The sequence below is a fragment of the Heloderma suspectum genome, chromosome 2 (genome assembly GCF_057233095.1).
Source record: "Heloderma suspectum isolate Gila_16-S chromosome 2, 16-S_ref, whole genome shotgun sequence".
In the NCBI taxonomy this organism is placed as follows: domain Eukaryota; kingdom Metazoa; phylum Chordata; class Lepidosauria; order Squamata; family Helodermatidae; genus Heloderma; species Heloderma suspectum.
Window position 1 is genome coordinate 406849726 of NC_139459.1, and position 25296 is coordinate 406875021.

Consider the following 25296-nt stretch of genomic DNA (forward strand, 5'->3'; position numbering starts at 1 on the left):
CAGGGTCTTTTCCAGAGAGTTTTCTCTTCGCATTAGGTGGCCAAAATATTTGAGCTTCAGCTTCAGTCTCTGTCCTTCCAATGAGTAGTCAGGGTTGATTTCCTTTAGGATGCACTGATTTGACCTCCTTGCAGTCTAGGGGACTCGTAAGAGTCTTCTCCAGCACCACAGTTCGAAAGCATCAATTCTTCGGCGCTCAGCCTTCCTTATAGTCCAGCTCTCGCAGCCATACATTACTACTGGGAAAACCATAGCTTTGATTAGACGGACCTTTGTCGGCAAGGTGATGTCTCTGCTTCTTACTATGCTGTCTAGGTTGGCCATAGCTTTCCTCCCAAGGAGCAAGCGTCTTTTAATTTCATGGCTACAGTCACCGTCTGCGGTGATCTTGGAGCCCAAGAAAGTAAAATCTGTCACTGCTTCCATTTCTTCCCCTTCTCTACGCCAGGAAGTGATGGGGCCACATGCCATGATCTTCGTTTTTTTAATGTTGAGTTTCAAACCAGCTTTTGCACTCTCCTCTTTCACCCTCAACAAGAGGCTCTTGAGATCCTCTTCGCTTTCTGCCATTAGGGTGGTATCGTCTGCATATCGGAGGTTGTTGATAATTCTCCCAGCAATCTTAATTCCGACCTGTGACTCATCCAACCCGGCGTTTCTCATGATGTACTCTGCATATAAGTTAAATAAGCAGGGTGAAAATATGCAGCCTTGTCGTACTCCTTTCCCAATTTTGAACCACTCGGTTGTTCCATGTCTGGTTCTTACTGTTGCTTCTTGACCCTCGTACAGGTTTCTCAGGAGACAGGTATGATGGTCTGGTACTCCCATCACTTTTAAGAATTTGCCACAGTTTGTTGTGATCCACACAATCAAAGGCTTTAGTGTAGTCAATGAAGCAGAAATAGACGTTTTTCTGGAATTCTCTTGCTTTCTCCATGATCCAGCGAATGTTGGCGATTTGATCTCTAGTTCCTCTGCCTCTTTGAAACCCAGCTTGTACTTCCGGTATCTCGGTTCGCATACTGCTGAAGCGTAGCTTGTAGGATTTTGAGCATCACCTTGCTGGCATGTGAAATGAGTGCAATTGTGCGGTAGTTTGAACACTCTTTGGCGTTGCCCTTCTTTGGAATTGGAATGTAAACTGACCTTTTCCAGTCTTCTGGCCATTGTTGAGTGTTCCAAATTTGTTGGCATATTGAGTGCAGCACTTTAACAGCATCATCTTTTAGGATCTTAAATAGCTCAGCTGGAATACTGTCATCTCCACTAGCTTTGTTGTTAGTAATGCTTCCTAAGGCCCACTTGACTTCACTCCCGAGGATGTCCGGCTCAAGTTCAGTGAGCGCACTATCATGGCTATCAGGGACATTCACATCTTTCCTGTTTAGTTCTTCTGTGTATTCTTGCCACTTCTTCTTAATCTCATCTGCTTCTGTTAGGTCCCTGTCTTCTTTGTCCTTCATCATGCCCGTCTTTGCACAAAACGTTCCCTTGAGATCTCCGATTTTCTTGAAGAGATCTCTAGTCTTTCCCATTCTATTGTTTCCTCGATTTCTTTGCATTGTTCATTTAAGAAGGCCTTCTTGTCTCTCCTTGCTATTCTCTGGAACTCTGCATTCAGTTGGATATATCTTCCCCTTTCTCCCTTGCTTTTCGCTTCCCTTTCCTCAGCTACTTGTAAAGCCTCCTCAGACAGCCACTTGGCTTTCTTGCATTTCTTTTTCTTTGGGATGGATTGAGTTGCTGCCTCCTGAACAATGTTACGGACCTCCATCCGTAGTTCCTCAGGCACTCTGTCTGTCAGGTCTAATCCCTTAAATCTATTCCTCACCTCCACTGTATATTCATCAGGGATATGATTGAGGTCATACCTGAATGGTTTAGTGGTTTTCCCTACATTCTTCAATTGAAGCCGAAATTTTGCAACAAGTAGCTCATGATCTGAGCCACAGTCAGCTCCAGGTCTTGTTTTTACTGACTGTATAGAGCTTCTCCATCTTTGACTGCAAAGGACATAATCAATCTGATTTCGATATTGACCATCTGGTGATGTCCATGTGTAGAGTCGCCTCTTGTGCTGTTGGAATAGAGTGTTTGCTACGATCAGCGTGTTCTCTTGGAAAAACTATTAGCTTTTGTCCTGCTTCATTTTGTACACCAAGGCCATGCTTGCCTGTTATCCCGGTGATTTCTTGACTTCCTACTTTAGCATTCCAATCCCCTATGATGAAGAGGACATCTTTTTTTGGTGTTAGTTCTAGAAGGTGTTGTAGGTCTTCATAGAACCGATCAACCTCAGCTTCTTCGGCATCAGTGGTTGGGGCATAGACTGGAATGACTGTGATGTTGAATGGTTTGCCTTGGATTCGTACTGAGATCATTCTATCGTTTTTAAGATTGTACCCCAGTACTGCATTTCCCACCCTTTTGTTGACTATGAGTGCTACTCCATTTCTTCTAAGGGATTCTTGCCCACAGTAGTAGATATGATGGTCACCTGAACTAAATTCGCCCATGCCTGTCCATTTTAGTTCGCTGATTCCCAAGATGTCGATGTTCAATCTTGCCATCTCATGTTTGACCACCTCCAGCTTACCTTGATTCATTGATCTGACATTCCAGGTTCCTAAACAATATTGTTCTTTACAGCATCGGATTTTCTTTTCACCACCAGACGCATCCACAGCTGAGTGTCCTTTCGGCTTTGGCCCAGCCGCTTCACTCTTTCTGGAGCTACTTGGAAATTCCCTCTGCTCTTCCCCAGTAGTATATTGGACACCTTCCGACTTCAGGGGCTCATCTTCCGGCGTCATCTCTTTTAGCCTTGTGATACGTTCCATGGGGTTTTCTTGGCAAGAATACTGGAGTGGGTTGCCATTTCCTTCTCCAGTGGACCACATTTTGTCAGAACTCTCTGCCGTGACCTGTCCATCTTGGGTGGCCCTGCACGGCATAGCTTATGGCTTCACTGAGTTATGCAAGCCCCTTCACCACAACAAGGCAGTGATCCATGAAGGGGACCAAATTCTTAAGGGTGGTTAAAACAAAAGGGGTTGTGAGAAGCTCCAAAAGGACCTCTCCAAACTGGGAGAATGGGCATCGAAATGGCCAACGTGGTTCAGTCTAAGCAAGTGTAAAGTGATGCACGTTGGGGCAAAAAATCCCAACTTCAAGTACAGCCTGATGGGATCTGAGCTACCGGTGACCAACCAGGAAAGAGATGTTGTGGTTGTGGTGGACAGCTCGATGAAGATGTCAACCTGGGGGATGTCTCCACAAACCACTTACTGTGAGGTTGCTGCATTCAGAGGTCCCATATCCCACTATCTCACTGTAGCATTATCACGAAATAGCGCTATAGTGAAATAGTGCATTTGTTCAGGAATAGCTGTTAATGTAGTATTGTGGTTTTAGAGGGAAATTTTAAAAAAAAAATTGGGACTCAGGCATAGGTTGGGGAGGCAGAGTGCTAACGCACACTGGCCAAAGAAAGCAGAAAGGGCGGAACAAGGTGAAAGTGGGTGGGGGAAAACAGGCTGTCTAGATGGTGACGTGGATGAGACGCCACATGGTAGTCTCCCAAACAATTCGGGGTAAACTGCCGTGTGACCTGTCGAGAGCCCCAGGCTAGATTTGGGATAATCCAGGCTTTCAAGCCCCATGTATCCCCAGACGGAGCAGATTTGACTACAGTAAAAACCTCAGCAAAGTGGAGAGTGAACTAAACCCATTGCTGTGGAGATCCCCCCCCACCCCCAGCGTGTGGCTGCTGTGAAAAAGACAAATTCTGTGTTAGGCGTAATTATGAAAGGATTCGATAATAAAACTGCCAAAATCATACTGCCCTTATACTAATCTGTGGTCCGGCCTTACTTGGAATACTGTGTCCACTTCTGGCCACCACACCTAAAAATAAATATTGTAGAGTTGGAAAAAGTGTAGAAAGGGACAACAAAAATGATCAAGGGGCTGAAGCACTTCCCCCACTACGAGAAAGGTTACAGTGTCTGAGTTTGTTGCGCTTGGAAAAAGGCAAGTAAGAGGAGACATGGTAGAGGTGTACATAATTACTCAAGGTGTGGAGAAAGTGGATAGGGAGACATTTTTCTCCCTCTCTCATAATACTAGAACCCAACGGGGTCATCCCTGAAGCTGCTTGGCAGGCAGTTCAGGACAAATGAAAGGAAGGGCTTCTTCACATAGCACATAGTTGAACTATGGAACTCGCTAACATGAGATGAAGCAACGATCCGGTGGATCCACAGTTGGCTACAGAATCGGACTCAAAGAGTGCTTATCAAAGGGACCTTCTCAGACTGGAGAGAGGTATTGAGCAGGGTACCGCAGGGCTCGGTCCTAGGCCCAGTGCTCTTCAACAGTTGTATTAATGACTTGGAGGAGGAGGTGCAGGGAATGCTGATCAAATCTGCAGATGACACAAAATTGGGCGGGATAGCTAATACTTTGGAAGACAGAAACAAAACTCAAAGGGATCTATATAGACTGGAGCGCTGGACAGAAAACAGAATGGCATTTTATAGGGAGAAATGCCAAGTTCTGCACCTAGAAAAAAGAAACAAAATGCACAGTTACAAGATGGGGGATACGTGGCTCAACAACACTACAAGCGAGAAGGATCTTGGAATGGTTGTCCATCACAAGCTGAATATGAGTCAACAATGTGATGTGGCTGCAAAAAAGGCCAATGCTCTTTTGGGCTGCATTAATAGAAGCATGGCTTCCAAATCCCGGGAAGTACTAGTTCCTCTCAGCACTGGTTAGGCCTCATCTGGAGTACTGTGTCCTGTTCTGGGCACCACACTTTAAGAAGGATGCAGACAAGCTGGAGAGGGTTCAGAGGAGGGCAACAAAGATAATCAGGGGACTGGAAACAAAGCCCTATGAGGAGAGACTGAAAGAACTGGGCCTGTTTAGCCTTGAGAAGAGAAGACTGAGGGGAGACAGGATAGCGCTCTTCAAGTACTTGAAAGCTTGTCACAGAGAAGAAGGCCAGGATCTCTTCTCGATCATCCCAGAGTGCAGGACACGGAACCATGGGCTCAAGTGACAGGAAGCCGGATTCCGGCTGAACATCAGGAACATTTGCCTTTTTTACAGCCACATCACATTGTTGGCTCATATTCAGCTTGTGATCGACAATAATGCCAAGATCCTTCTCGCTTGTCGTGTTGTTGAGCCACGTATCCCCCATCTTGTAACTGTGCATTTGGTTTCTTTTTCCTAGGTGCAGAACTTGGCATTTATCCCTACTAAATGTCATTCTGTTGTTTTCTGCCCAGCGTTCCAGTCTATCCAGATCACTTTGAATTTTGTTTCTGTCTTCCAAAGTATTAGCTATCCTGCCCAATTTGGTGTCATCTGCAAATGTGATCAGCATTCCCTGCACCTCCTCCTCCAAGTCGTTCATAAAAATGTGGAAGAGCACTGGGCCCAGGACTGAGCCCTGCGGTACCCCACTCGTTACCTCTCCCCAGTTTGACAAGGTCCCATTCATAAGCACTTTTTGAGTCCGATTCTGTAGCCAACTGTGGATCCACCGGATCGTTGTTTCATCTAGCCCACTTTGAGCTAGTTTGCTCATCAGGAGATCATGGGGCACTTTGTCCAAAGCTTTGCTGAAGTCGAGGTATATGATGTCTACAGCATTCCCACGGTCTACAAGGGAGGTGACTTGATCAAAAAATGCGATCAGATTTGTCTGGCAGGACTTGTTTTTGACAAATCCATGTTGGCTTCGAGTAATCACGGCATTGTCAAGGTGCTTCCAGATGGATTGCTTGATCATCTGCTCCAGAATTTTCCCAGGGATTGATGTCAGACTGACTGGTCTGTAGTTCCCAGGTTCCTCCTTTTTACCCTTTTTGAAGATAGGGACAACGTTAGCCCTCCTCCCGTCATCTGGCACTTCCCCCGTCCTCCATGATTTCTCAAAGAGAATAGACAGCGGTTCTGAGAGTTCTTCTGCCAGTTCCTTTATGACTCTAGGATGCAGTTCATCTGGCCCTGGAGATGTGAACTCATTCAAAATAATGAGGTGTTCCTTGACCATATGCCTGTCGATCTCAAGCTGCAATCCTGCCCCTTCAGCCTGTACTTCGCCTTTGCCAGGGGGGTCATAGACCCTCTTTTGGGAGAAGACTGAGCCAAAGTAGGAATTGAGCACCTCTGCCTTTCGTCATCTGTTATCGTTTTGCCATCCTTATTCAATAGCTGAACCACCATTTCTTTCCTCTGCCTTTTACTCTGCACGTAGCTGAAGAAAGCCTTTTTATGTTTTTAGCATCCCTCGCTAACCTCAGCTCATTCTCAGCTTTAGCCTCCTGACGCCATCCCTGCAATTCTGTGCGACTTGCCTGTACTCTTCCTTTGTTACTTGGCCTTCTTTCCACTTCCTATATGTGTCCTTTTTTGTTTTCAGGTCATCCCTAAGCTTTTTGTGAAGCCACCTTTTCTTCTTGTTGGAATTGTTTGTGATTGTGCCTTGAGAATTTCCTTTTTTAAAAGCTCCCACCCATCTTGGACTCCTTTTCTGTCAGCGTCGCTTGCCATGGGACCTTACTTATCATTGTTCTGAGTTTATGAAAATCAGCTTTCCCAAAATCCAGGGTACGTGTTTGACTACACTCAGCTTTTGCATCCCTTAGAACCAAGAACTCAAGTACAACATGGTCGCTTTCCCCCAGAGTTCCTGTAACTACTACTTACTCCACTAAGTCATCTCTGTTGGTTAGGATCAAGTCAAGGATAGCCGATCCTCTAGTTCCTTCCTCTACTTTCTGTAGGAGGAAGTTATCCGTCACACAAGTCAGGAATTTCCTGGAGGGGCCATGTTTTGCAGAATTTGTCTCCCAACAAATATCGGGGAAATTGAAGTTCCCCCATTACTACTACATCATGCTTCCTTAAAACATTGGCTATTTGCTTTTCAAGTTTCATCCTTGTCTTCTCCTTGATTGGGTGGCCGGTAGTAGACTCCGACCACCAGGTTCCTTTTATTCTTTGTTCCATTTTTTTCAACCCAGATGCTCTCGATGGGGCTACCAAGCTCCTCCTCCTGTATTTCTGTGCAGAGATATGTATTTTTCACATACAGTGCAACCCCACCTCCGTTCCTGTTCCTCCTGTTCTTTCTGAACAAGCGATATCCTTCCATTGCTGTATTCCAGTCATGAGAGTCATCCCACCAAGTCTCAGTTATACCTATCAAGTCATAATTTCCCTCCTGTATCAAGAGTTCAAGTTCGTTCTGTTTGTTTCCCATACTCTGGGCATTAGTATATAGACATCGAAGACCATGTGCTTCATAGTCTGGCTTTCTTCCTACATGTGTCTGAAGACTATTATAGGGCGCTATCAGAGCTGTTCTCTCCATTGCAGTGCATGCGCCTATGTCCATTGTTACCCCCAACATTACATCTCGCTTCCCCGTAGGATTCAGTTGAAAGCCCTCCTGATGAAGTTCTTCATGCTGTGGCCAAACACATTCTTCCCATCCTTTGTGAGGTGCAACCCATCCCTAGCCAACAGCCCATCTTCCAGGAAGTATAGCCCGTGGTCCCAGAATCCAAATCTCTCTCGTCGGCACCACCTTCATAGCCAGTCATTCACCTGGAGTATTTTTCGTTCCCTTTCTATCCCTCTTCTAACTACTGGAAGGATGGATGAGAAAATTATCTGGGCCCCGAAGTTTTTCAGTTTCCTTCCGAAAGCAAATTTCATGCATTAACTCCAAGGTGATGTCCCACAAAGCGGTTGCGATCCAGACTTTCCCTACAACAGGTTTCATTAACATTTTAATTTCTTGTTGCATGATGTGTATTCCATTTAAGAAGGAACGTGTCTCTGCACAATAAACAAAAGCATTAACTTGTTTCCTCTTGTGGAATGAAGGATAATGGATCACCACTTTGTTATTATTCATTCCTGGGATGGTTTGCGTGAAACCAACGCAGACACCATTCCTGCTGAGCTCAGGCGTCAAGGTCTTCCCACATCTCTCTCCGTTGTCGGTGTCTGGAGCGAAGAGACCTGTCATTGTCCACCTGAGATGCAGGAGCAGTCTGACAATCCCCGGGTACTGGGTTCCTTCTTTGGGGACTGTCGGGTAGAAAAATGGGAACTGAGTTTTATCACTCAGAACATGAGAAACAAAAGCATAATTGACCTGACAAAGGAAGGAAGAGAATGTTAGTTTGTTTTGCTTCCCAACTAAATTTAAATTCTCATTGGATATTTCTGAAACCTGACCAGATTACACCTATTAACTGGAAATTATTTATGACATACTTTATACCAATGGAACAAATGGTCTTCATAATGAACACTGAAAAACAAAGGTGCCCTCAACTATGGAACATCTCCTACATCTCCATGATTGAAGGGAGTTCCTAACGGTTTACCCCACTTTCCCAGCAATATTTAACATGGCCAAGAAACAGAACCCAGGATAGTTAATCATGTGATTTGCCCTTGAGGCATAACCTTTCACAAATAGCCAGAGTGCCTTCCCATACCAATTGGGACCCTGGTGTGGGGGTAGTGTGGTTTTAACCCTTTGCACCTCATCGTGGATCCAGACCATTCCCCATGCCTCCTATTTTAGTTCTCTGGAGAACATTTTGATTTCTCTGGAGAGAACCCCACAGGAGAATGAGATTCAGCCTGCAAACACCCCTCTTCACCTGTGGGATTTTGTAGACACCCAACATGGTTGAAATCTGGATGGCGATGTCAGAGTCGGCCCCTTCCAGAACAGCCAACGGGGGATTCCGTCTTCCACAGTTGTAGTTGGGAACATCCCAGGAGAGAGCAGGTCTAGCAAGGCCTCAGAGGTCATTTTTGCATCAAAATAGTTGTCATGGATGTTGTAGCCCAGGGTGATGTTGGGTAAGATCTGGGATTCTGGTTGATCTCCTCAACAGCAAACAAGAAGGAAAGGATCTTCCAGTATTCTGTGTCTCCTCTGAAAAAGAAGTGTCACATAATGAAACAAAAATTTTCAGTTGTTGCTTTTTTGACTCCACCAGCCTTCCAAGGCAACCTATAGCTCTGCATTGTGTTTCTAGAACTTTCCTCATGGTAGCACTGATCCCAAGCCAAAGCCAGAAGCACAGTAGCCACCAATCCCCACTTAAAAGCTGGTTTGGTTCTGGGGGTGACAGAAGGTAACCTTGTTCTGGGGTCAAGAGCCACGATCCATTTTAAAACAGAACCAGTGCAGATTTGTGCTCCAGTGCTGGAAGTAGGCATGTCCAACCCTTCACATTGAGAGAGAGAGAGATAGTGGTAGGACAACGGAAGTACTACCGAAAAAGGTTATGTGGCTACTCAAAAAGTTTAGCAGTGATCTGAAAATACAAAAGGACACTTTTGATTCTCCTAGGGTGGAACTTGGAGCCTCAGTGTAAATAATTGCAAGTAATTTCCAAGGAGGGGAAGAGTGCAGGGGATTGAGTTTGGAAAAGGGTGGCCAGGCCACAGGGCTGAGGCTTTGTGTCATGTATGCCATTCTGCTTGGAATGTCAGTCCTGGCTTTTAAGACAGCGGACTTTTCCTACCCATTTCCAAGTGGGAATGAAGCCTTCCTTTCCATGTCAAAAACAGCAGAATATTGGGGGGGGGGGGTGTATGGGAAAATCACACTGGAAGACCATTGCACATCGAGGACTGTCACTGGTGTACGGCCATTGCCATAGTCTGGACCCGCTTTCCAGACTAGCCTTTGCAATCCTAACAGGCAGTGGGGGGGGGGGAAGCAGTGCTCTGCCCCCTGAGCTATAGCTTGTATCTGCTCACGGGGTTCAAAAGAAAACTGGGTGTTCATTCTGCACGTTAACAAGAGGGCAGAAAGGCCAAATTGTCCCTTAATATGTTCCCACGCTTCACAGTTCAAAGGGAGCCCAGCTGGCTGCAGTTCCAGCTTCAGGAAATGCAGGCTCTGCATTGCTGTAACTGCCCTCGATCCAACTATCCTGTGATATGCTGCTACCCGTTTAAAAATGAACCTGAGCACTGGACGGAGCCTTGGTGGTGATGCCCCCACAAAGGCAAAAGAGGGCAGCAGTTTGCCGGGCACCAGATGCCACGGACAGTCCTCAGTAGCGAGTGGAGCAGCAAGAGATCCCTCGCGCACACAGTGACTTACGGGAGACCTCTGGCACAGGGAATCTTGCTGAAAGCGTAGGGTAGAAAACCAGCACGTGTTGCGGAGATGACCCCGCCCAGGAGGAGGTCCCCTGGCCGGTAATGGTTCCATGGGTCTGTTCCAGCCCTTTCCAGAGTCAAGGGGCATTTGGCCTTGAGCGCCCCACAGGCTGCCTGGGGCAGCAGCGGCAGCAGCGAGAGCGGAGTCATGCTATGTGCCTGGCACAGCCTCCGCCTGGCTCCTCTCCGCTAACTGGAAGAACGAACAGAAGAAGTCAAAGCGCTCTTTCCAGACCGGGGCTTCCGTGTATTTCCCGGCACAGATGGGAGCCCCAACAGCCACGGCTTCCCGTCCGAAGGGGATGGCAGGAAGGCAGCCTCACGCCCACACAGGCCTCCTCGCTTGCCCCGAGCCGCCTCCCACGCTTTCAGTGGCACAGGAGGGTTTGTGCATCAGCCCTTTTGCGCCTGGCTGCCAGACGTCTCCTCGCGTTGCTCTTGAGTCTGATGTCTATGGCAGTGGACTCAAGGGTGACTCTCTTTTTTGAGAGTGGAAGTCCTTGGGCTCTGGTAAGAAGAAGAATAAATGACTATGATTTGGGTAATCATAAGGGGGGAAAGTGGCATCCCGTCTGCTACATCCTGAACTCTCTATTCAGCTCCACACGCAGGGGCACGGCTGGAAGAAAGCATGTTTGTGAGGACTGGCCGATTCGGCTCCATCCTCTTGACACGGGCTGGTCGGGGGGGTGGTGAGCTTGGCCTGACCTTCACCCACGAATCTCCTTCGTAGGAACAGCGGAAACAGCCTTATCCTGAGTCAGACTGTTGGACCAGTGTTGTCCAGCTCACCCAGTATTGTCGACAGTGACCAGCAGAGACGCTGGAGGGTGTCAGGCAGGAATCTTCCCTCACCTCACCTGGGGAAGCCGGGGATCAAAGCGGGGACCTTCTGCGTGCAAAGCAGGGGCTCTGTCACACTGAGCTGTGCCCACCCCTCCATCAGAGCCCTGACCAAGAGTATCCTTTAGGGTAGTGTGAACCTGAATTAGTCGGATAATTTAGCCGCGAAGGCGCCTCCTGCGGTATCAGACAGTTGCCAAATCCAGGCCAGTATTTTCTTCCCTGACAGGCCAGGGCTCCTCTTCAGGATGTCTGCAAAAGGGGTCCAGCAAGAACTGCTGCTGGGTCTTTTGCCCCATCCTTTTTGGGGGAGCTCAGCAAAGATCCCAGCAGGCTCAGCATCGCCCAGCTCCACTGAATAGGGCCGCCATCTGCACAAGGAAGCTGGCTTCCAAAGTAAAACCATGACAAAATACAACAAAACCAATAATAATAACATCTCATTAAAATAACTAAGGGTTGCTGAGAATGCAAGCAGTCAGGGAAATGCCTGGGCAAACAAGCATGCCCTCAGTTGTCAGCAGAAGCACTCCATACTGGGATCCTGCCTGGTCTCAATGGGGAGATCATTCTACATGGCAGGTGCCACAACGGAGAAGGCCCTCCTCCACACCACGGCCAAACAGACCTCAGTAGACCATGGTATGGCCAGCAAGCCCTCCCCCTGGACATGTAGAGACTGGGGCGGCGTATACAAGAAATATCACTAAACAGATTTGGGCTAGGATCCTGTACACACATACCTCGGCGGAATTCCCATTGAACTCAATGGGCTTTACCTCCAAGTAGGTGTGCACAGGACTGCACTGTTAGGCTGCGATCCAATGCACACTGCATCCAGTTTTTCCTTGAGAGGATTCCAGGGCAATAACCTAAGGCCTTTTCCCACCCACATTTACCATACTTCTAATTGGTGAAAGTGCTTCATTAATTCTGTGCTGAATTACGATGCTGGCGCCTCTCATGGATATGAGGGGAAATTGCATTGATTGTGGTCCCAGAAGCCTTTGCAACTCCACTTTACTTTGTTTCAGACTTGGATGGGGAAAGTGTGGCGCTGCAGATGTTGCTCCTATCATCCCTCACCACTGAGGGCCACACTTTCCACCCCCAGTTTAAAAATGAACTTTGTGACATTCTTGCTGCTGAAACAGCCTGATTAATAATCTTTGCCTCCTGACTGGATTATTGTTGCCTTGGATCTCACAGAAATAAGGAGAACATATGCAGTATGACACCTTGCCGACAAAGGTCCGCATAATCAAAGCTATGGTTTTCCCAGTAGCAACGTATGGCTGTGAGAGCTGGACTATAAGGACGGCTGAGTGCCGAGGAATCGATGCCTTTGAACTGTGGTGCAGGAGAAGACTCTTACGAGTCCCCTGGACTGCAAGGAGGTCAAATCAGTCCATCCTACAGGAAATCAACCCTGAGTGCTCACTGGAAGGACAGATACTGAAGCTGAAGCTCCAATATTTTGGCCACCTAATGCGAAGAGAGAACTCTCTGGAAAAGACCCTGATGCTGGGAAAGACTGAAGGCCAAAGGAGAAGGGGACGGCAGAGGATGAGATGGCTAGATAGCATCACCGATGCAATGAATATGAACTTGAGCACGCTCCGGGAGAGAGCGCAGGACAGGAAGGCCTGGCGTGCTATGGTCCATGGGGCCACGAAGAGTCGGACACGACTGAACGACTGAACAACAACAACTCTTCTCCAGGAGGCGACGAAATTTAGTACGACACCCCTAGCTTCCTTCTCGAAGCCCCCAAGCTCTTCTTCTGTCAAACCATCCTTTGGAGAGGTAGCAGCAGCCACAGGAACGCCTTCCTGCCCCCTCTGCCTCAGGGCCGTTGTTTCAACGCACCCATGCTAACTCTTTGCAGGCCATAACAACGCATCGTACAAGATTACAAAGCTGTGGGCCCCATCTGTTACATGAAAGGCAACAGCCCTGATTCCCCCATCCCACGGTAATTATACTTTTCTTACAAATCTTTTTATCTGCACAGCCATTAGTGTCTTGTGCTGCGTTGTCAGAAAGGGGAATCAAATTCTCACCATGCCAAAGTAACTGAAAAAATGATGAGAGTGCACGTAGCTACTCGGGCTCAAACAGTTACAGACGTGTCAACAGTAATATACATAGAGTAGAATAACTTTTCTTTCTTCTTCTGGTCAATAGTAGCACTTCAGGGGTCAATCTGCTTTCAACTGGATGTGATATTCATGCTTATCAGATACCGAAATATCTCAATAATCAGATCATCAAGCAGGGGAAGGTTGATCTGGCACAGAAAGGGTTGAATAATGTTGCTAACAGAAGGCTGAAGAGACTGCTTCAAAGTGTACATGACTCATTTGATCTGGAATGGTTGGAACGTCTTGACCGAGCATTTTGTGGAGTCATAGAATCATAGAATAGTAGGGTTGGAAGGGGCCTACAAGTACGTATTGCTCTTACAGTCAGGACGTTTTTCCTGATGTTCAGCCGGAATCTGGCTTCCTGTCACTTGAGCCCATTATTCCGTGTCCTGCACTCTGGGATGATCAAGAAGAGATCCTGGCCTTCCTCTCTGGGACAACCTTTCAAGTACTTGAAGAGTGCTATCATATCTCCCCTCAGTCTTCTCTTCTCAAGGCTAAACATGCCCAGTTCTTTCATTCTCTCCTCATAGGGCTTTGTTTCCAGTCCCCTGATCATCTTTGTTGCCCTCCTCTGAACCCTCTCCAGTTTGTCTGCATCCTTCTTAAAGTGTGGTGCCCAGAACTGGACACAGTACTCCAGATGAGGCCTAACCAGTGCTGAGTAGAGGGGAACTAGCACTTCCCGGGATTTGGAAGCTATGCTTCTATGAATGCAGCCCAAAATAGCATTTGCCTTTTTTGCAGCCACATCACATTGTTGGCTCATATTCAGCTTGTGATCGACAACAATTCCAAGATCCTTCTCGCTTGTAGTGTGGTTGAGCCACGAATCCCCCATCTTGTAACTGTGCATTTGGTTTCTTTTTCCTAGGTGCAGAACTTGGCATTTGTCCCTATTAAATGTCGTCCTACAAGAAGCCCCCCCTAAAAGACCCCAGACACATATTTAAGAGGACTGCAGATTTATAATCCGACCCCCTGATCCACAGGCAACTTCACCCTGCCAGAGTAACACAGCCTGAAGGATGGAGCACTCCGATTTCGGGGGACATCGAAATTCCAACACCCTGACGGCAAGAGCCTGGCAGGGCAGGAGACACGGCAGAGGCTCTCTTAGCCCCTCCGGCCTCCCATTTAGCTTCTTTCCTTACATGGGCCTCTGAGCCTGTGTAGCTTACTCACCCTGCCAGGTTGCTGAGTAACAAGGTAACCAGTAACAAGGTTGTTACAAAGTAACAAGTAACCAGTAACAAGGTTGCTGAGGGGCATTGGGGTCCAGAGGATCCGCACCCTCCCTTCTCCCACCCGCTGGTACACCCCCGCCCCTCCGCCTCCTTTCTCTTCCCGCAGATGGAGCTCAGACCTCCGCAGAGGGAGCCAAGCTGCACGGGGCAGCCGGGAGGGGAGGCCGCGGGTGGGGGGGACACCCCTGCTCAGATTCTCCTCTCCAAGGTCGTAGTTCTGTCCACATCCTCAGGGGGCCGGATTGACCCCTCCCCCATCAGCAAGCTATGCCCTCTTGGCCATTGCCCAGGCTCCGCAGCACTGCGCTCTTAACCTCTGGTAAATAAAGAAAAAGAGCTCCGCCTTTGAGGAAAAGAACGAGACGGCAAATTTCCAGCGCCAAGCTAGAATGTTCAAGCCCCTTTATGATGTACGCAAGATAAAAGCCCCCCCCCACACCACCTCATGCCCCTCGTATTCGGTCAAGATCCACACTGATCCCCCTTGCACTGAGCAGGATCAAGTAAGGAAGCCGAGGACAAGCAGCCAAGTCCACCGAGCAGGATCCAAGAAGAACGAGGAGAGAACAAGGCAAAGCAGAGGCAGAGTGGCAGGGGGAGCGACCCGTAAGCGGGAGCAGCAGACCAGCCCCCCAAGAGCCCCTCCCTCCTTCCTCTCCGAGGGGCTGCTGGGAAGCAGGCGCGAAAGAGCGCAGCTGCCTGGAGCTGCAGGTGATTCATAGAATCATAGAATAGTAGGGTTGGAAGGGGCCTGCAAGGCCATCGAGTCCAACCCCCTGCTCAATGCAGGAATCCAAGTCAGCGCATCCCCGACAAATGGCTGTCCAGCCTCGTCTTGAAGGCCTCCAGTGTGGGAGAGCCCACCACCTCCCTAGGGAATTGGTTCCATTGTCATATTGCTCAGGAAGTTTCTCCTGATGTTCAGCCAGAATCTGGCTTCCTGTCCCTTGAGCCCATGATTCCGTGTCCTGCACTCTGGGATGATGGAGAAGAGATCCTGGCCTTCCTCTCTGGGACAACCTTTCAAGTCCTTGAAGAGTGCTATCATATCTCCCCTCAGTCTTCTCTTCTCAAGGCTAAACATGCCCAGTTCTTTCAGTCTCTCCTCACAGGTCTTTGTTTCCAGTCCTCTGATCATCTTTGTTGCCCTCCTCTGAACCCTCTCCAGTTTGTCTGCGTCCTTCTTAAAGTGTGGTGCCCAGAACTGGACACAGTACTCCAGGTGAGGCCTAACCAGTGCTGAGTAGAGGGGAACTAGTACTTCCCGGGATTTGGAAGCAATGCTTCTATGAATGCAGCCCAAAAGAGCATTTGCCTTTTTTGCAGCCACATCACATTGTTGGCTGATATTCAGCTTGTGATCAACAACAATTCCAAGATCCTTCTCGCTTGTCGTGTTGTTTAGCCACGTATCCCCCATCTTGTAACTGTGCATTTGGTTTCTTTTTCCTAGGTGCAGAACTTGGCATTTATCCCTACTAAATGTCATTCTGTTGTTTTCTGCCCAGCGTTCCAGTCTATCCAGATCACTTTGAATTTTGTTTCTGTCTTCCAAAGTATTAGCTATCCTGCCCAATTTGGTGTCATCTGCAAATGTGATCAGCATTCCCTGCACCTCCTCCTCCAAGTCGTTCATAAAAATGTGGAAGAGCACTGGGCCCAGGACTGAGCCCTACGGTACCCCACTCGTTACCTCTCCCCAGTTTGAAAAGGTCCCATTCATAAGCACTCTTTGAGTCCGATTCTGTAGCCAACTGTGGATCCACCGGATCGTTGTTTCATCTAGCCCACTTTGAGCTAGTTTGCTCATCAGGAGATCATGGGGCACTTTGTCGTAAGCTTTGCTGAAGTCGAGGCATATGATGTCTACAGCATTCCCACGGTCTACAAGGGAGGTTAGGGATTCCGCCAACCCTGCACGCCAAGGCCAGGCAAGGATGTGGAGCGAACCCTGACCCGTTCCACATCTAAGCGCAGGAGGGGCTTTTTCCCGTGTGAATTCGTTGATAACGTTTAAGGCTTTGGCCATGACTGAAGCTCCTTCGGCAGTCTAAGCATTTGAAGGGCTTCCCCCTTTGTGAATTCTTTGATGTGATTTAAAGTTGGAACTCCAGCTGAAGCTCTTTCCACAGTCTGAGCATTTATAGGGCTTCTCCCCTGTGTGAATTCTTTGATGAAGCTTAAGGCTGGAATTCTGACTGAAGCACTTTTCACAATCTAAGCATTTAAAGGGCTTCTCCCCTGTATGAATTCTTTGATGTGAGTTAAGACTGGAACTCTGATTGAAGCTCTTTCCACACTCTGAGTATTTATAGGGTTTCTCCCCTGTGTGAATTCTTCGATGCAAGTTAAAGTGGGAACTCTGATTGAAGCTTTTTCCACACTCTAAGCATTTATAGGGCTTCTCCTGTGTGTGAGTTCTTTGATGATGCTTAAGAATGGAACTCAAACTGAAGCTCTTTCCACACTCGGAGCACTTATAGGGCTTCTCCCCTGTGTGAATTCTTTCATGTGAATTAAGACTGGAACTCCGATTGAAGCTCTTTCCACACTCTGAGCATTTATAGGGCTTCTCCCCTGTGTGAATTTTTTGATGTCGTTTAAGATGGGTGTTATGATTGAAACTCTTCCCACATTCTGAGCATTTATAGGGCTTCTCTCCTGTGTGTATTCGTTGATATGAGTTAAGGTTAGAACTCCGACAAAAGCTCTTTCCACACTCTGAGCATTTATAGGGCTTCTCCCCTGTGTGAATTCTTTGATGTGACTTAAGTTCAGAGCTCCGACAGAAACACTTTCTACAGTCTGAGCATTTATAGGGCTTCTCCCCTCTGTGAATTCTTTCATGTAAGTTAAGTTCGAAGCTCCGAATGAAGCTCTTCCCACACTTTGAGCATTTATAAGGCTTCTCTCCTGTGTGAATTCTTTGATGTAAGTTAAGTTCAGAACTCTGACAGAAGCTCTTTCCACACTTCGAGCATTTATAGGGTTTCTCCCCTGTGTGAATCCTTTGATGTCGCTTAAGGTGGGTGCTGTGACTGAAGCCCCTTCCACACACTGAGCATTTATACGGTTTCTCTCCTGTGTGTATTCGTTGATGTGAGTTAAGGTCAGAGCTCCGACAAAAGCTCTTTCCACACTCTGAGCATTTATAGGGCTTCTCCCCTGTATGAATTCTTTGATGATGCTTAAAGATGGAACTCTGATTGAAGCTTTTTCGACATTCTGAGCATTTATAGGGCTTTTCCCCTGTGTGAATTACGTGATGAAGTTGAAGGCTGGAACTCCGACTGAAGCTCTTTTGACACGCTGAGCATTTAAAAGGCTTCTCCCCTGTGTGAATTCTTTGTTGTCGTTTAAAGTTTGACCTCTGATTGAAGCCCTGCCCGCATTCTGAGCATTTATAGGGCTTCACCCCTGTGTGAATTCTTTGATGTTTTTTAAAGTTTGCCCTCTGATTGAAGCTCTTCCCACACTCTGAGCATTTCAAGGGCTTCTCCCCTGTGTGAGTAGTTTGATACATGTTAAGGCCTGAGCTGCCACTGAATTGCTTTTCACACTCCAAGCATTTATATGTTTCCTCTTCTGTGTGAGTTATCTGTTGTTCAGTAAGGCTCATCCGCTGAGTGAAGTTCTTTCCACACAGCAAGCATTTCAATGCTTTCTCTCTGTTCTCAATGATTATTTTTTGTCCTCCAAAACATTCTTTTAGTATTACAGTTTCATAGAAGTCAGCCCCTTCAAAGGAAATAGATTTTTTCAGCCAGTCCTGTTCATCTTCAGTTTTCCCTCTCTGTTGCTTGCCATTTTTACTGCTGTCCCTCCCATCAGCTGAAAGAATGGAAAGAGAACTTTCCTCAGTTCAGGGAATAAATCCAGTGGTTTGCAGTTTGGACTGACAGCGAAGTGACAGATACTTCCACATATATTAAATAGCCTCTAATGTTGAATAGAGGTAATAACTGGAGTGGCATATGAATATTTTAACTTATTTATGCCAGTATTTATTCACTGCCTACTAGGACATGATCCACACAAGAGATCTCAGAATAATGAAAACAAAAAACTACAATAAAATAGACCTCATTATATATAACCAGGCAGCAGAACAAGCCTTGTTTGAAAAAATTGGCCAGTTACAAATAACAATAGCCCATCCCAGCAAAAGGTTGAAGCCAGTGTGGTGTAATGGCAAGAGTGTTGGACTAAGAGCTGGGAGATCCGTGTTCTAGTCCCCACTCGGCCATGGAATCTCACTGGGTGACTTTGGGCCAGTCAGATTCTCAGCCCAACCCACCTCACAGGGTTGTTGTTGTGAGGATAAAATGGAGAGGAGGAGGATAATGTAAGCCGCCTTGGGTTCCTTGCAAGAGGAAAAAAGGCGGGGTATAAAGGCAATAAATAAATAAATAACCAACCAACCTACCTGGCTGGACCAAGCGTCACTCTTGGATTCTTCTGTGCCTTGACCCAAATAGCACAGACATAGCAGAAAGGAAGCTACAGTCGTCAACAACTCTGCGTGTGTGGAGTTACCTTGCACTAACTCTTGACCCTACGTTTTGACTCTTGGATCTGATAGCCCTTGACCATGTAGTGTGGAGATACCAATGAAGAATTCAAGTCTGGACTAGATCTCTGCATGTGTGGATTTACTTAGGTCTTTTTCTAGAACCCCTGTCTTTGAGTACCTGGGATGGTTTACGCGAAGAATCATTTCAGCCCCTTGCCCTGTATGCCGATTGCAAAGAGGGAACCACATCACATTGATCTCTGACATGGTCACAATTATTAGCTTTTGACTGTTCTCTGAATTCAATCCAGAGCCTGCAGCAAATTGCCATCAGACATATGACTTCTGGAGAGGTGTGGTCTCCAAATTTCGTGTATTTATCATACAAACTAAAAAAGTTATGGCCGTTTTTGTTTTCCAATGCAAGTCAATGGGAAAATGTAAAAAAAAAATGGCAATTAGGGCAGCTCAAAAGATCCAGGGCACAGCTCAACAAAGAACCAGGGCCGGTGCCTAGGTGGCCTCTCCAAAACAATGCCCCTGGTTTCCGCCAAGAATCATTGGAGCCCTTTCTCCTGTATACCGACTGCAAAGAGGAAACCGTGTTGTGCTGATCTCTGACACGGTCAGTCATGAGCGTTTGACTGTTCTCTGAATTCAATCAGGAGCCTGTGGCTAACTGCCATCAGACATATGACTTCTGGGGAGGTGCAGCCATGAAGCTTTTGCTTTGGACCCAGGCCACAGCCTCGGAAGGAGTGCCGGCTAAAGCCGCAGGAACTCCCCCAGAAGCCCTAGTGGATTCATCGCCCCCGGGGCAAACCCGACCCTCCACCTTTGCAGGGGGAGCAGAAGGGCCAGCCTGAGCAGGCCAGGACCCCCAAGCGTCACAGGAGCCAAAATGCCTCGCCCAGCCACTGGTCATGCTGAAGAGAACCCCAGGTGAAGAGGGGCCACGTGCTGGGCAGGATGTCACCGAGAGAGGAAACCCTGAGCTGCTGCAGCCAAGGTGGTCTCTGCATGGATACTGACATCCCCCAGACCATCAGCTCCGGGAAGTCCCGCACCACAGCAAGGACCACCTTTGCCAGCACGGGCAGGAGACTGCTGGGCAGAGGGGTGGATGCAACACCCACAGAGTCCCTGTCCGGCCTATGAGCTCCAAACAGTCCCGGAGCAGACGGATCATGGAACAGGACCTGGTTCTAGTCCCTGCTTGGCCAGGAAGCTCACCTGGCCTAACTCACAGGGTTGTTGTGATGACAGACTGGAGAGGAGGAGAACCGTGTGAGCACCCTGGGCTCCTTGCAGGAGAAAAAGGGTGAGGCAGGATGCATTGATGAATGACAAAAGTAAGGCAGAACGAGGGTATGGCCTGTCAGCCCTGGCATTCAACGGACGTTTCCCCCCCGCTTAGGCACAAATGGCGCTTTTCCCAGTTGGCCAAGTCCCTGACAGATCTCTCAAGAAGAAGAAACGTCTTTTCCAGAAGAAACATCTGCCAGGAGGACAGAGGTCCTGGTGGGCCTGTGGAGCAAAGGTCCAGCCAGAGCCAAGCATCCACCTGCTGATCGCTCCCCTTCCTCAGCAGCCTGGACAAACGGATCATCCGCTTCTTCCTGCCAGGAGAGGAGATCCGGTCTGGGAACCGGAAGCCCTGTTGCGGAGGAGAGAAAGAGAGAACTTATTTCTGGCACCTCTGGCAATAACAATCGTTTAGGGATTTCAAAGCCCCCAGTCTGAATCCCCCTCCCCGCGTTCTCACCAGCCTGTCAAGGTCGAAGGGAGGACGGTCAGGTTTGGAACTCTTCCACACGGGAAGGCAGGAGGGCCGGGCAGTCATAGGATACTGCTTGGACCAAGAAGCATCCGCCACGTGGCCAGCTCCAAAAAGGAGCATGTGGGTGTGTCAGCAGTGCTTCCACAATCTCGTGTGCCTGGCCGGTGGGCTCCAGCTGGAAGCCCAGGAAGAGCGATCGCCCACAGGAGCCCCTCATGGCATCCCCACAAATGCACAGCCACACGCCACGGTGGGCAGCAGGCCCTCCTTCCGCAATGCTCAGTGGAGCAGCTCTGTCACAAGGCTCCATCTCCCAAGTGCGAGTCACTGGCGTGAACCGGCAGGAGCTTTACATGGGCGCCGAGTGAGGCAGGTTGCTGGGGAGTCCAGGGAAGCGGAAGAGTCCTCCAGAATGCCTTGTCATTGTTTATTCCGTCAGTCGCTTCCGACTGTTCGTGACTTCATGGACCAGCCCACGCCAGAGCTTCCTGTTGGCCGTCGCCACCCCAGCTCCCCCAAGGTCGAGCCCGTCACCTCCAGAATATCATCCATCCACCTTGCCCTTGGTCGGCCCCTCTTCCTTTTGCCTTCCACTCTCCCTAGCATCAGCCTCTTCTCCAGGGTATCCTGTCTTCTCATGATGTGGCCAAAGTACTTCAGTTTTGCCTTCAATATCATTCCCTCAAGTGAGCAGTCTGGCTTTACTTCCTGGAGTATGGACTGGTTTGACCTTCTTGCAGCCCAAGGCATTCTCAGAGTTTTCCTCCAACACCACAGTTCACCAGAATGCCTAGCACTATGGAAAGGGAGGGAGACATTCCAGCTCCGGCAGGGTGTGTGACGTGTTTGCTTTTAGATGAGAGACAGGAGGCCCTCCTGAAACATCAGCAGAAGACGGAGGCTTCCGAGGAGGAGGAGGAGGAGAAGGGAGAGAGGAAGGGGAATGGAAGGAGGTGACACCCAGGACCAGGAGAATCAGGAGACGCTCTGCACCATCAAAATCTTCCCATGGAGGATGACCGCAGGCAGTGTGAAGAAGAGATGCCACTGCAGAGGCCACGCAGGAAGGCCCTCAGGCCCACAGGGAGGGGAGGAATTTCATCACCAGCACGAGGAGCAGATGATAGTTGCAGACCCCCTTCTGACGGGGACGGAGGATGGAGGAAGTGGTGAGACACCGTGTTATGGTTTAGGGATCTTGTTTGAGCTCTTTGTCTATAGCTCAGCCGTTTGGCAGCATTTTGCTGCCCATTTACCACCTATAGCAGATAACATATGTCTAAACATACATGTGTATGTGTTTGGTTTTCATTTTTGTGAACCGCCCAGAGAGCTTCGGCTATTGGGTGGTATGGAAATGAAATAAATAAATAAATAAACAAATAACCAAACCTAAGAATGTTTTGTGGGTTACAGTCTAGGTTTTGTACTAACAAGAATTAGTACAGGAAAATCCCCCCTTTTAATCCATTTATCGTTTCTATTAGAAATATGCTTATAACATAACATTAAAATATATTGTATATATAAAGCATGAAAACTTTTCTGTGGTTAAACAGAGCTCTGTGGAAGATCCTTAGGTCTCAACAGCTTAACAAGGAATAAGAACTTCTTAACTATTTCTTGTTCTTAGTCGTCTAGTCTTAATACCTTTAAAGGGAGAGATCTCACTCTAAATTCCACGTTCCCTATTCAGTACTGAATGGGCTATTCAGCGGACAGGTACTCCGGCCTGGTGAGCTTCGAAGAAGCAGCTCCCACATTGTAGAATCAGCACATACTTATACTTTCTCATATGGACATTTCCTCAGAACTAATATTGTCAGCTGTCCCATACATTAGGGCTCACGGTCTTAATCATTTCATTGTTGTTACACATTCTTCAGAAATTTAGAACATACAAAGAAGGCTTACATGTACACTTTTCAGGCTAGATAAAACCTACTTTGAATTATACCTCTGAGAAGATAACTCTTTACTCAGCATTGGCCAATGAAACTTAAATCTACCAATTTTCCTACACATCTGTATATCAGGCGTTTCGATGTGTATACCTTGCACAATATTTTTTGCTCATTAACTGATAGGTTAACTCATTAACTGAATTCTCTTTTGACCTGGAATAATACGGCCTCACACCTGTTCATTCCTCAAGTAACTTTTAGGCCCAAGTGACAGGGCTTTAAAGCAGCATTTTCTCTTTGGATACCATCCAGGCCATCTTGACCATCATTTGTATGCCAGTTACCCAGAAGTCACTGTCAACCTGCTTGTGTCTCTGTGTTGCCTTCTCTACAATAGTTTAATACAAAACTTCTTGCTTATGTGCATTCTCAAATTCTCAGTTGTTCTTCGTTCATATTTAGCGCTTGCATTTCATGAGAAGGCATCTTTCTGGGAACTGGGGGGATAAATGGCGTTTTCATCACTCCTCCCTGTCAAAGGCCGGGGCACCGGTACAGAAAGGAGGACAGCGGGCAACGCAGATGGCGTCCTTCAGAACGGGCTGGCGGACCGTGGCCTCCGATGCCGGTATGAAGGACCCCTGGGCTGCACCGCGCGGGGACTGCAGAGGCCCGTCTTGGCAGGAGCCTCATAACCCTGATCGAGGGGCCTTCAAGCTAACTCACAGGAGGGGTGGGAAAGCCCGGAGCTCAGGGCTCCTAGGCCACGTCTTATGGAGAAGGACACGCAGGACCGAGAGGAGACAAGGCCCGGGAGGAGGATCCCACTGATGCCTGTGCACGAAGGACGGGAGCCAAAGAGGATGAACGTGAGACCGTAATGCAGGAGGGTACGTATGATCTGAGAGGCATCACTGAGGCTGGGGGGATAAGACTCATGACGGGAACAGTGCCACTTCGCAAACGAAACGGGCCCAGGAGGAGGGGGCGGGGAGAAGCATTACATCTCAGGAATATATCCTCCTGGGAGGAAACCCATGATGCTGAGCATGGAAGCCCGGCTGGAAGCCTTTGGGTAAAGACAGGGGCAGGGAGGAAGAAGAGGGATCTTGGTGTGGGAGTTTGCCAGGCAGCCAGCCAGCCAGAAGACACGGACGGTGCTTTCCTGGCACAAGGGGCGACACTTTCACAGAGGCTAGCAGGCGCAGCCATGGGGGAATTCAGCTGCTCTGACATCTGCTGGGAGTCTCCAAAGAATGGTGGATCTAATATGTTTTTGACTTGTCCTGCTGACAACTTCATCTTCCAGAAGGTGGAAGGAGGAACAGGGGAACCTTCTTTCCTGGACTTAATCCTGACCAACCAGGAAGAAATGGCAGATGAAGTGGAAGTGGCAGGAACCTTCAGGGAAAGTGACGGTGTCTTCTTGTAATGTAAATCATGACAGAGAGGACAGTGAAAACTGAGCTCAGTTGAATGCGCACCTTGGACTTCAGGAAAGCCAATTCAAAGAAGCTCAGGGAGAACTTGGGTGGGATTCCATGAAGGCACAATCACAAACTATTCCCATGAGAAGGAAAAATGGGGGACATTCCAAGAATCCTGGCAGGCTGCACAAGGAGCTGGACCCTGCAGAACAGAGGCTGCACTGACCGGGAGGTTGGTCTAGATGGGCTCTGAGGTCCCTTCCAACTCTAGGATTCCAGGATGTGTCAGCCCAGGGAAAGAGGGAGCCTTACCCAGAGAGGCCAGAGTCCTGTAGTTCTCCGCCATGACTTCCCTGTGCAGAGCCCTCTGGCCTGGGTCCAGCAGAGCCCCCTCCTCCGCCGAGAAGCACACGGCCACCTCCTCAAAGGTCACCGGAGCCTGGAAGAGGAAGAGTTTCCCTGAGCAGATGATGCAGGAGAGGCAGGAGAGGGGAGTTGGTTGGAGGCCCTCCCATGGGATCCAGGGCTCCCTGTGGGACATTCCAGGCCTTCTTGGCTGCCACCTGTGACAGATCCTTCTTTCCGGCCCAGAGAGTCGTGCAGGGGCCTGAGGCACCCAGGCCTCCTGTACCTGTTCCGGCTGCCCAGAAGTTCTTCCCACTCCAGCACAGAGAGGATGGGAAGAAGCCCCTGTGTCCTCTCGCCATCTCTGCATCTCTTCCTATTTCCTAAGAGAAAGACAAAAAAGGAAGGTAGGAAGATAGTTTAGACCTCAAGCACATTTGCATTTTAGTTGCTAGCGTGAAATCAATCTTCCTCCACTTTGTTTTTGTCCATAATTCAATTTATATAAACTCTTAATCTATTGAAACAAATCATCTTTTTCATACAGTCAGGGCCAGAAATATTGGAACAAAGATAACTGTTTTGGCAGTTGGCCTCTGTACACCACCACATTGAAGTTGAAAGGAAACACACCCAGATGGGAGCGAAGCCAGGATTTCCAGCTGTAATTCAAGGGGCTTGACAAAAGTGGGGCACTAACCATCCAGGAAGGACAGCCAGTGGCGCGCGCGCGCGCGCACACACACACACACACGTCGTCGGTGGCTCACAAGTAATGGAACGAATGGCTGACAAGCAGCTGCATGGCCAGGTGTGGCCTGTTTCCTGGGTGTCCCATGGCCAATCAAGCAGAGAAAAGGCCT

General features: G+C 48.3%; 1 protein-coding gene across 1 annotated transcript in view; it reads right to left on the reverse strand.

The window, feature by feature from the left end:
- The window catches only part of LOC146356776 (uncharacterized), a 143373-nt gene that overhangs the window by 11915 nt on the left and 106162 nt on the right, over positions 1-25296 (reverse strand). Inside the window, 1 exon segment of the mRNA XM_084831956.1 lies at positions 16532-18044. Coding sequence (XP_084688082.1) covers positions 16532-18044 — 1513 coding nt within the window.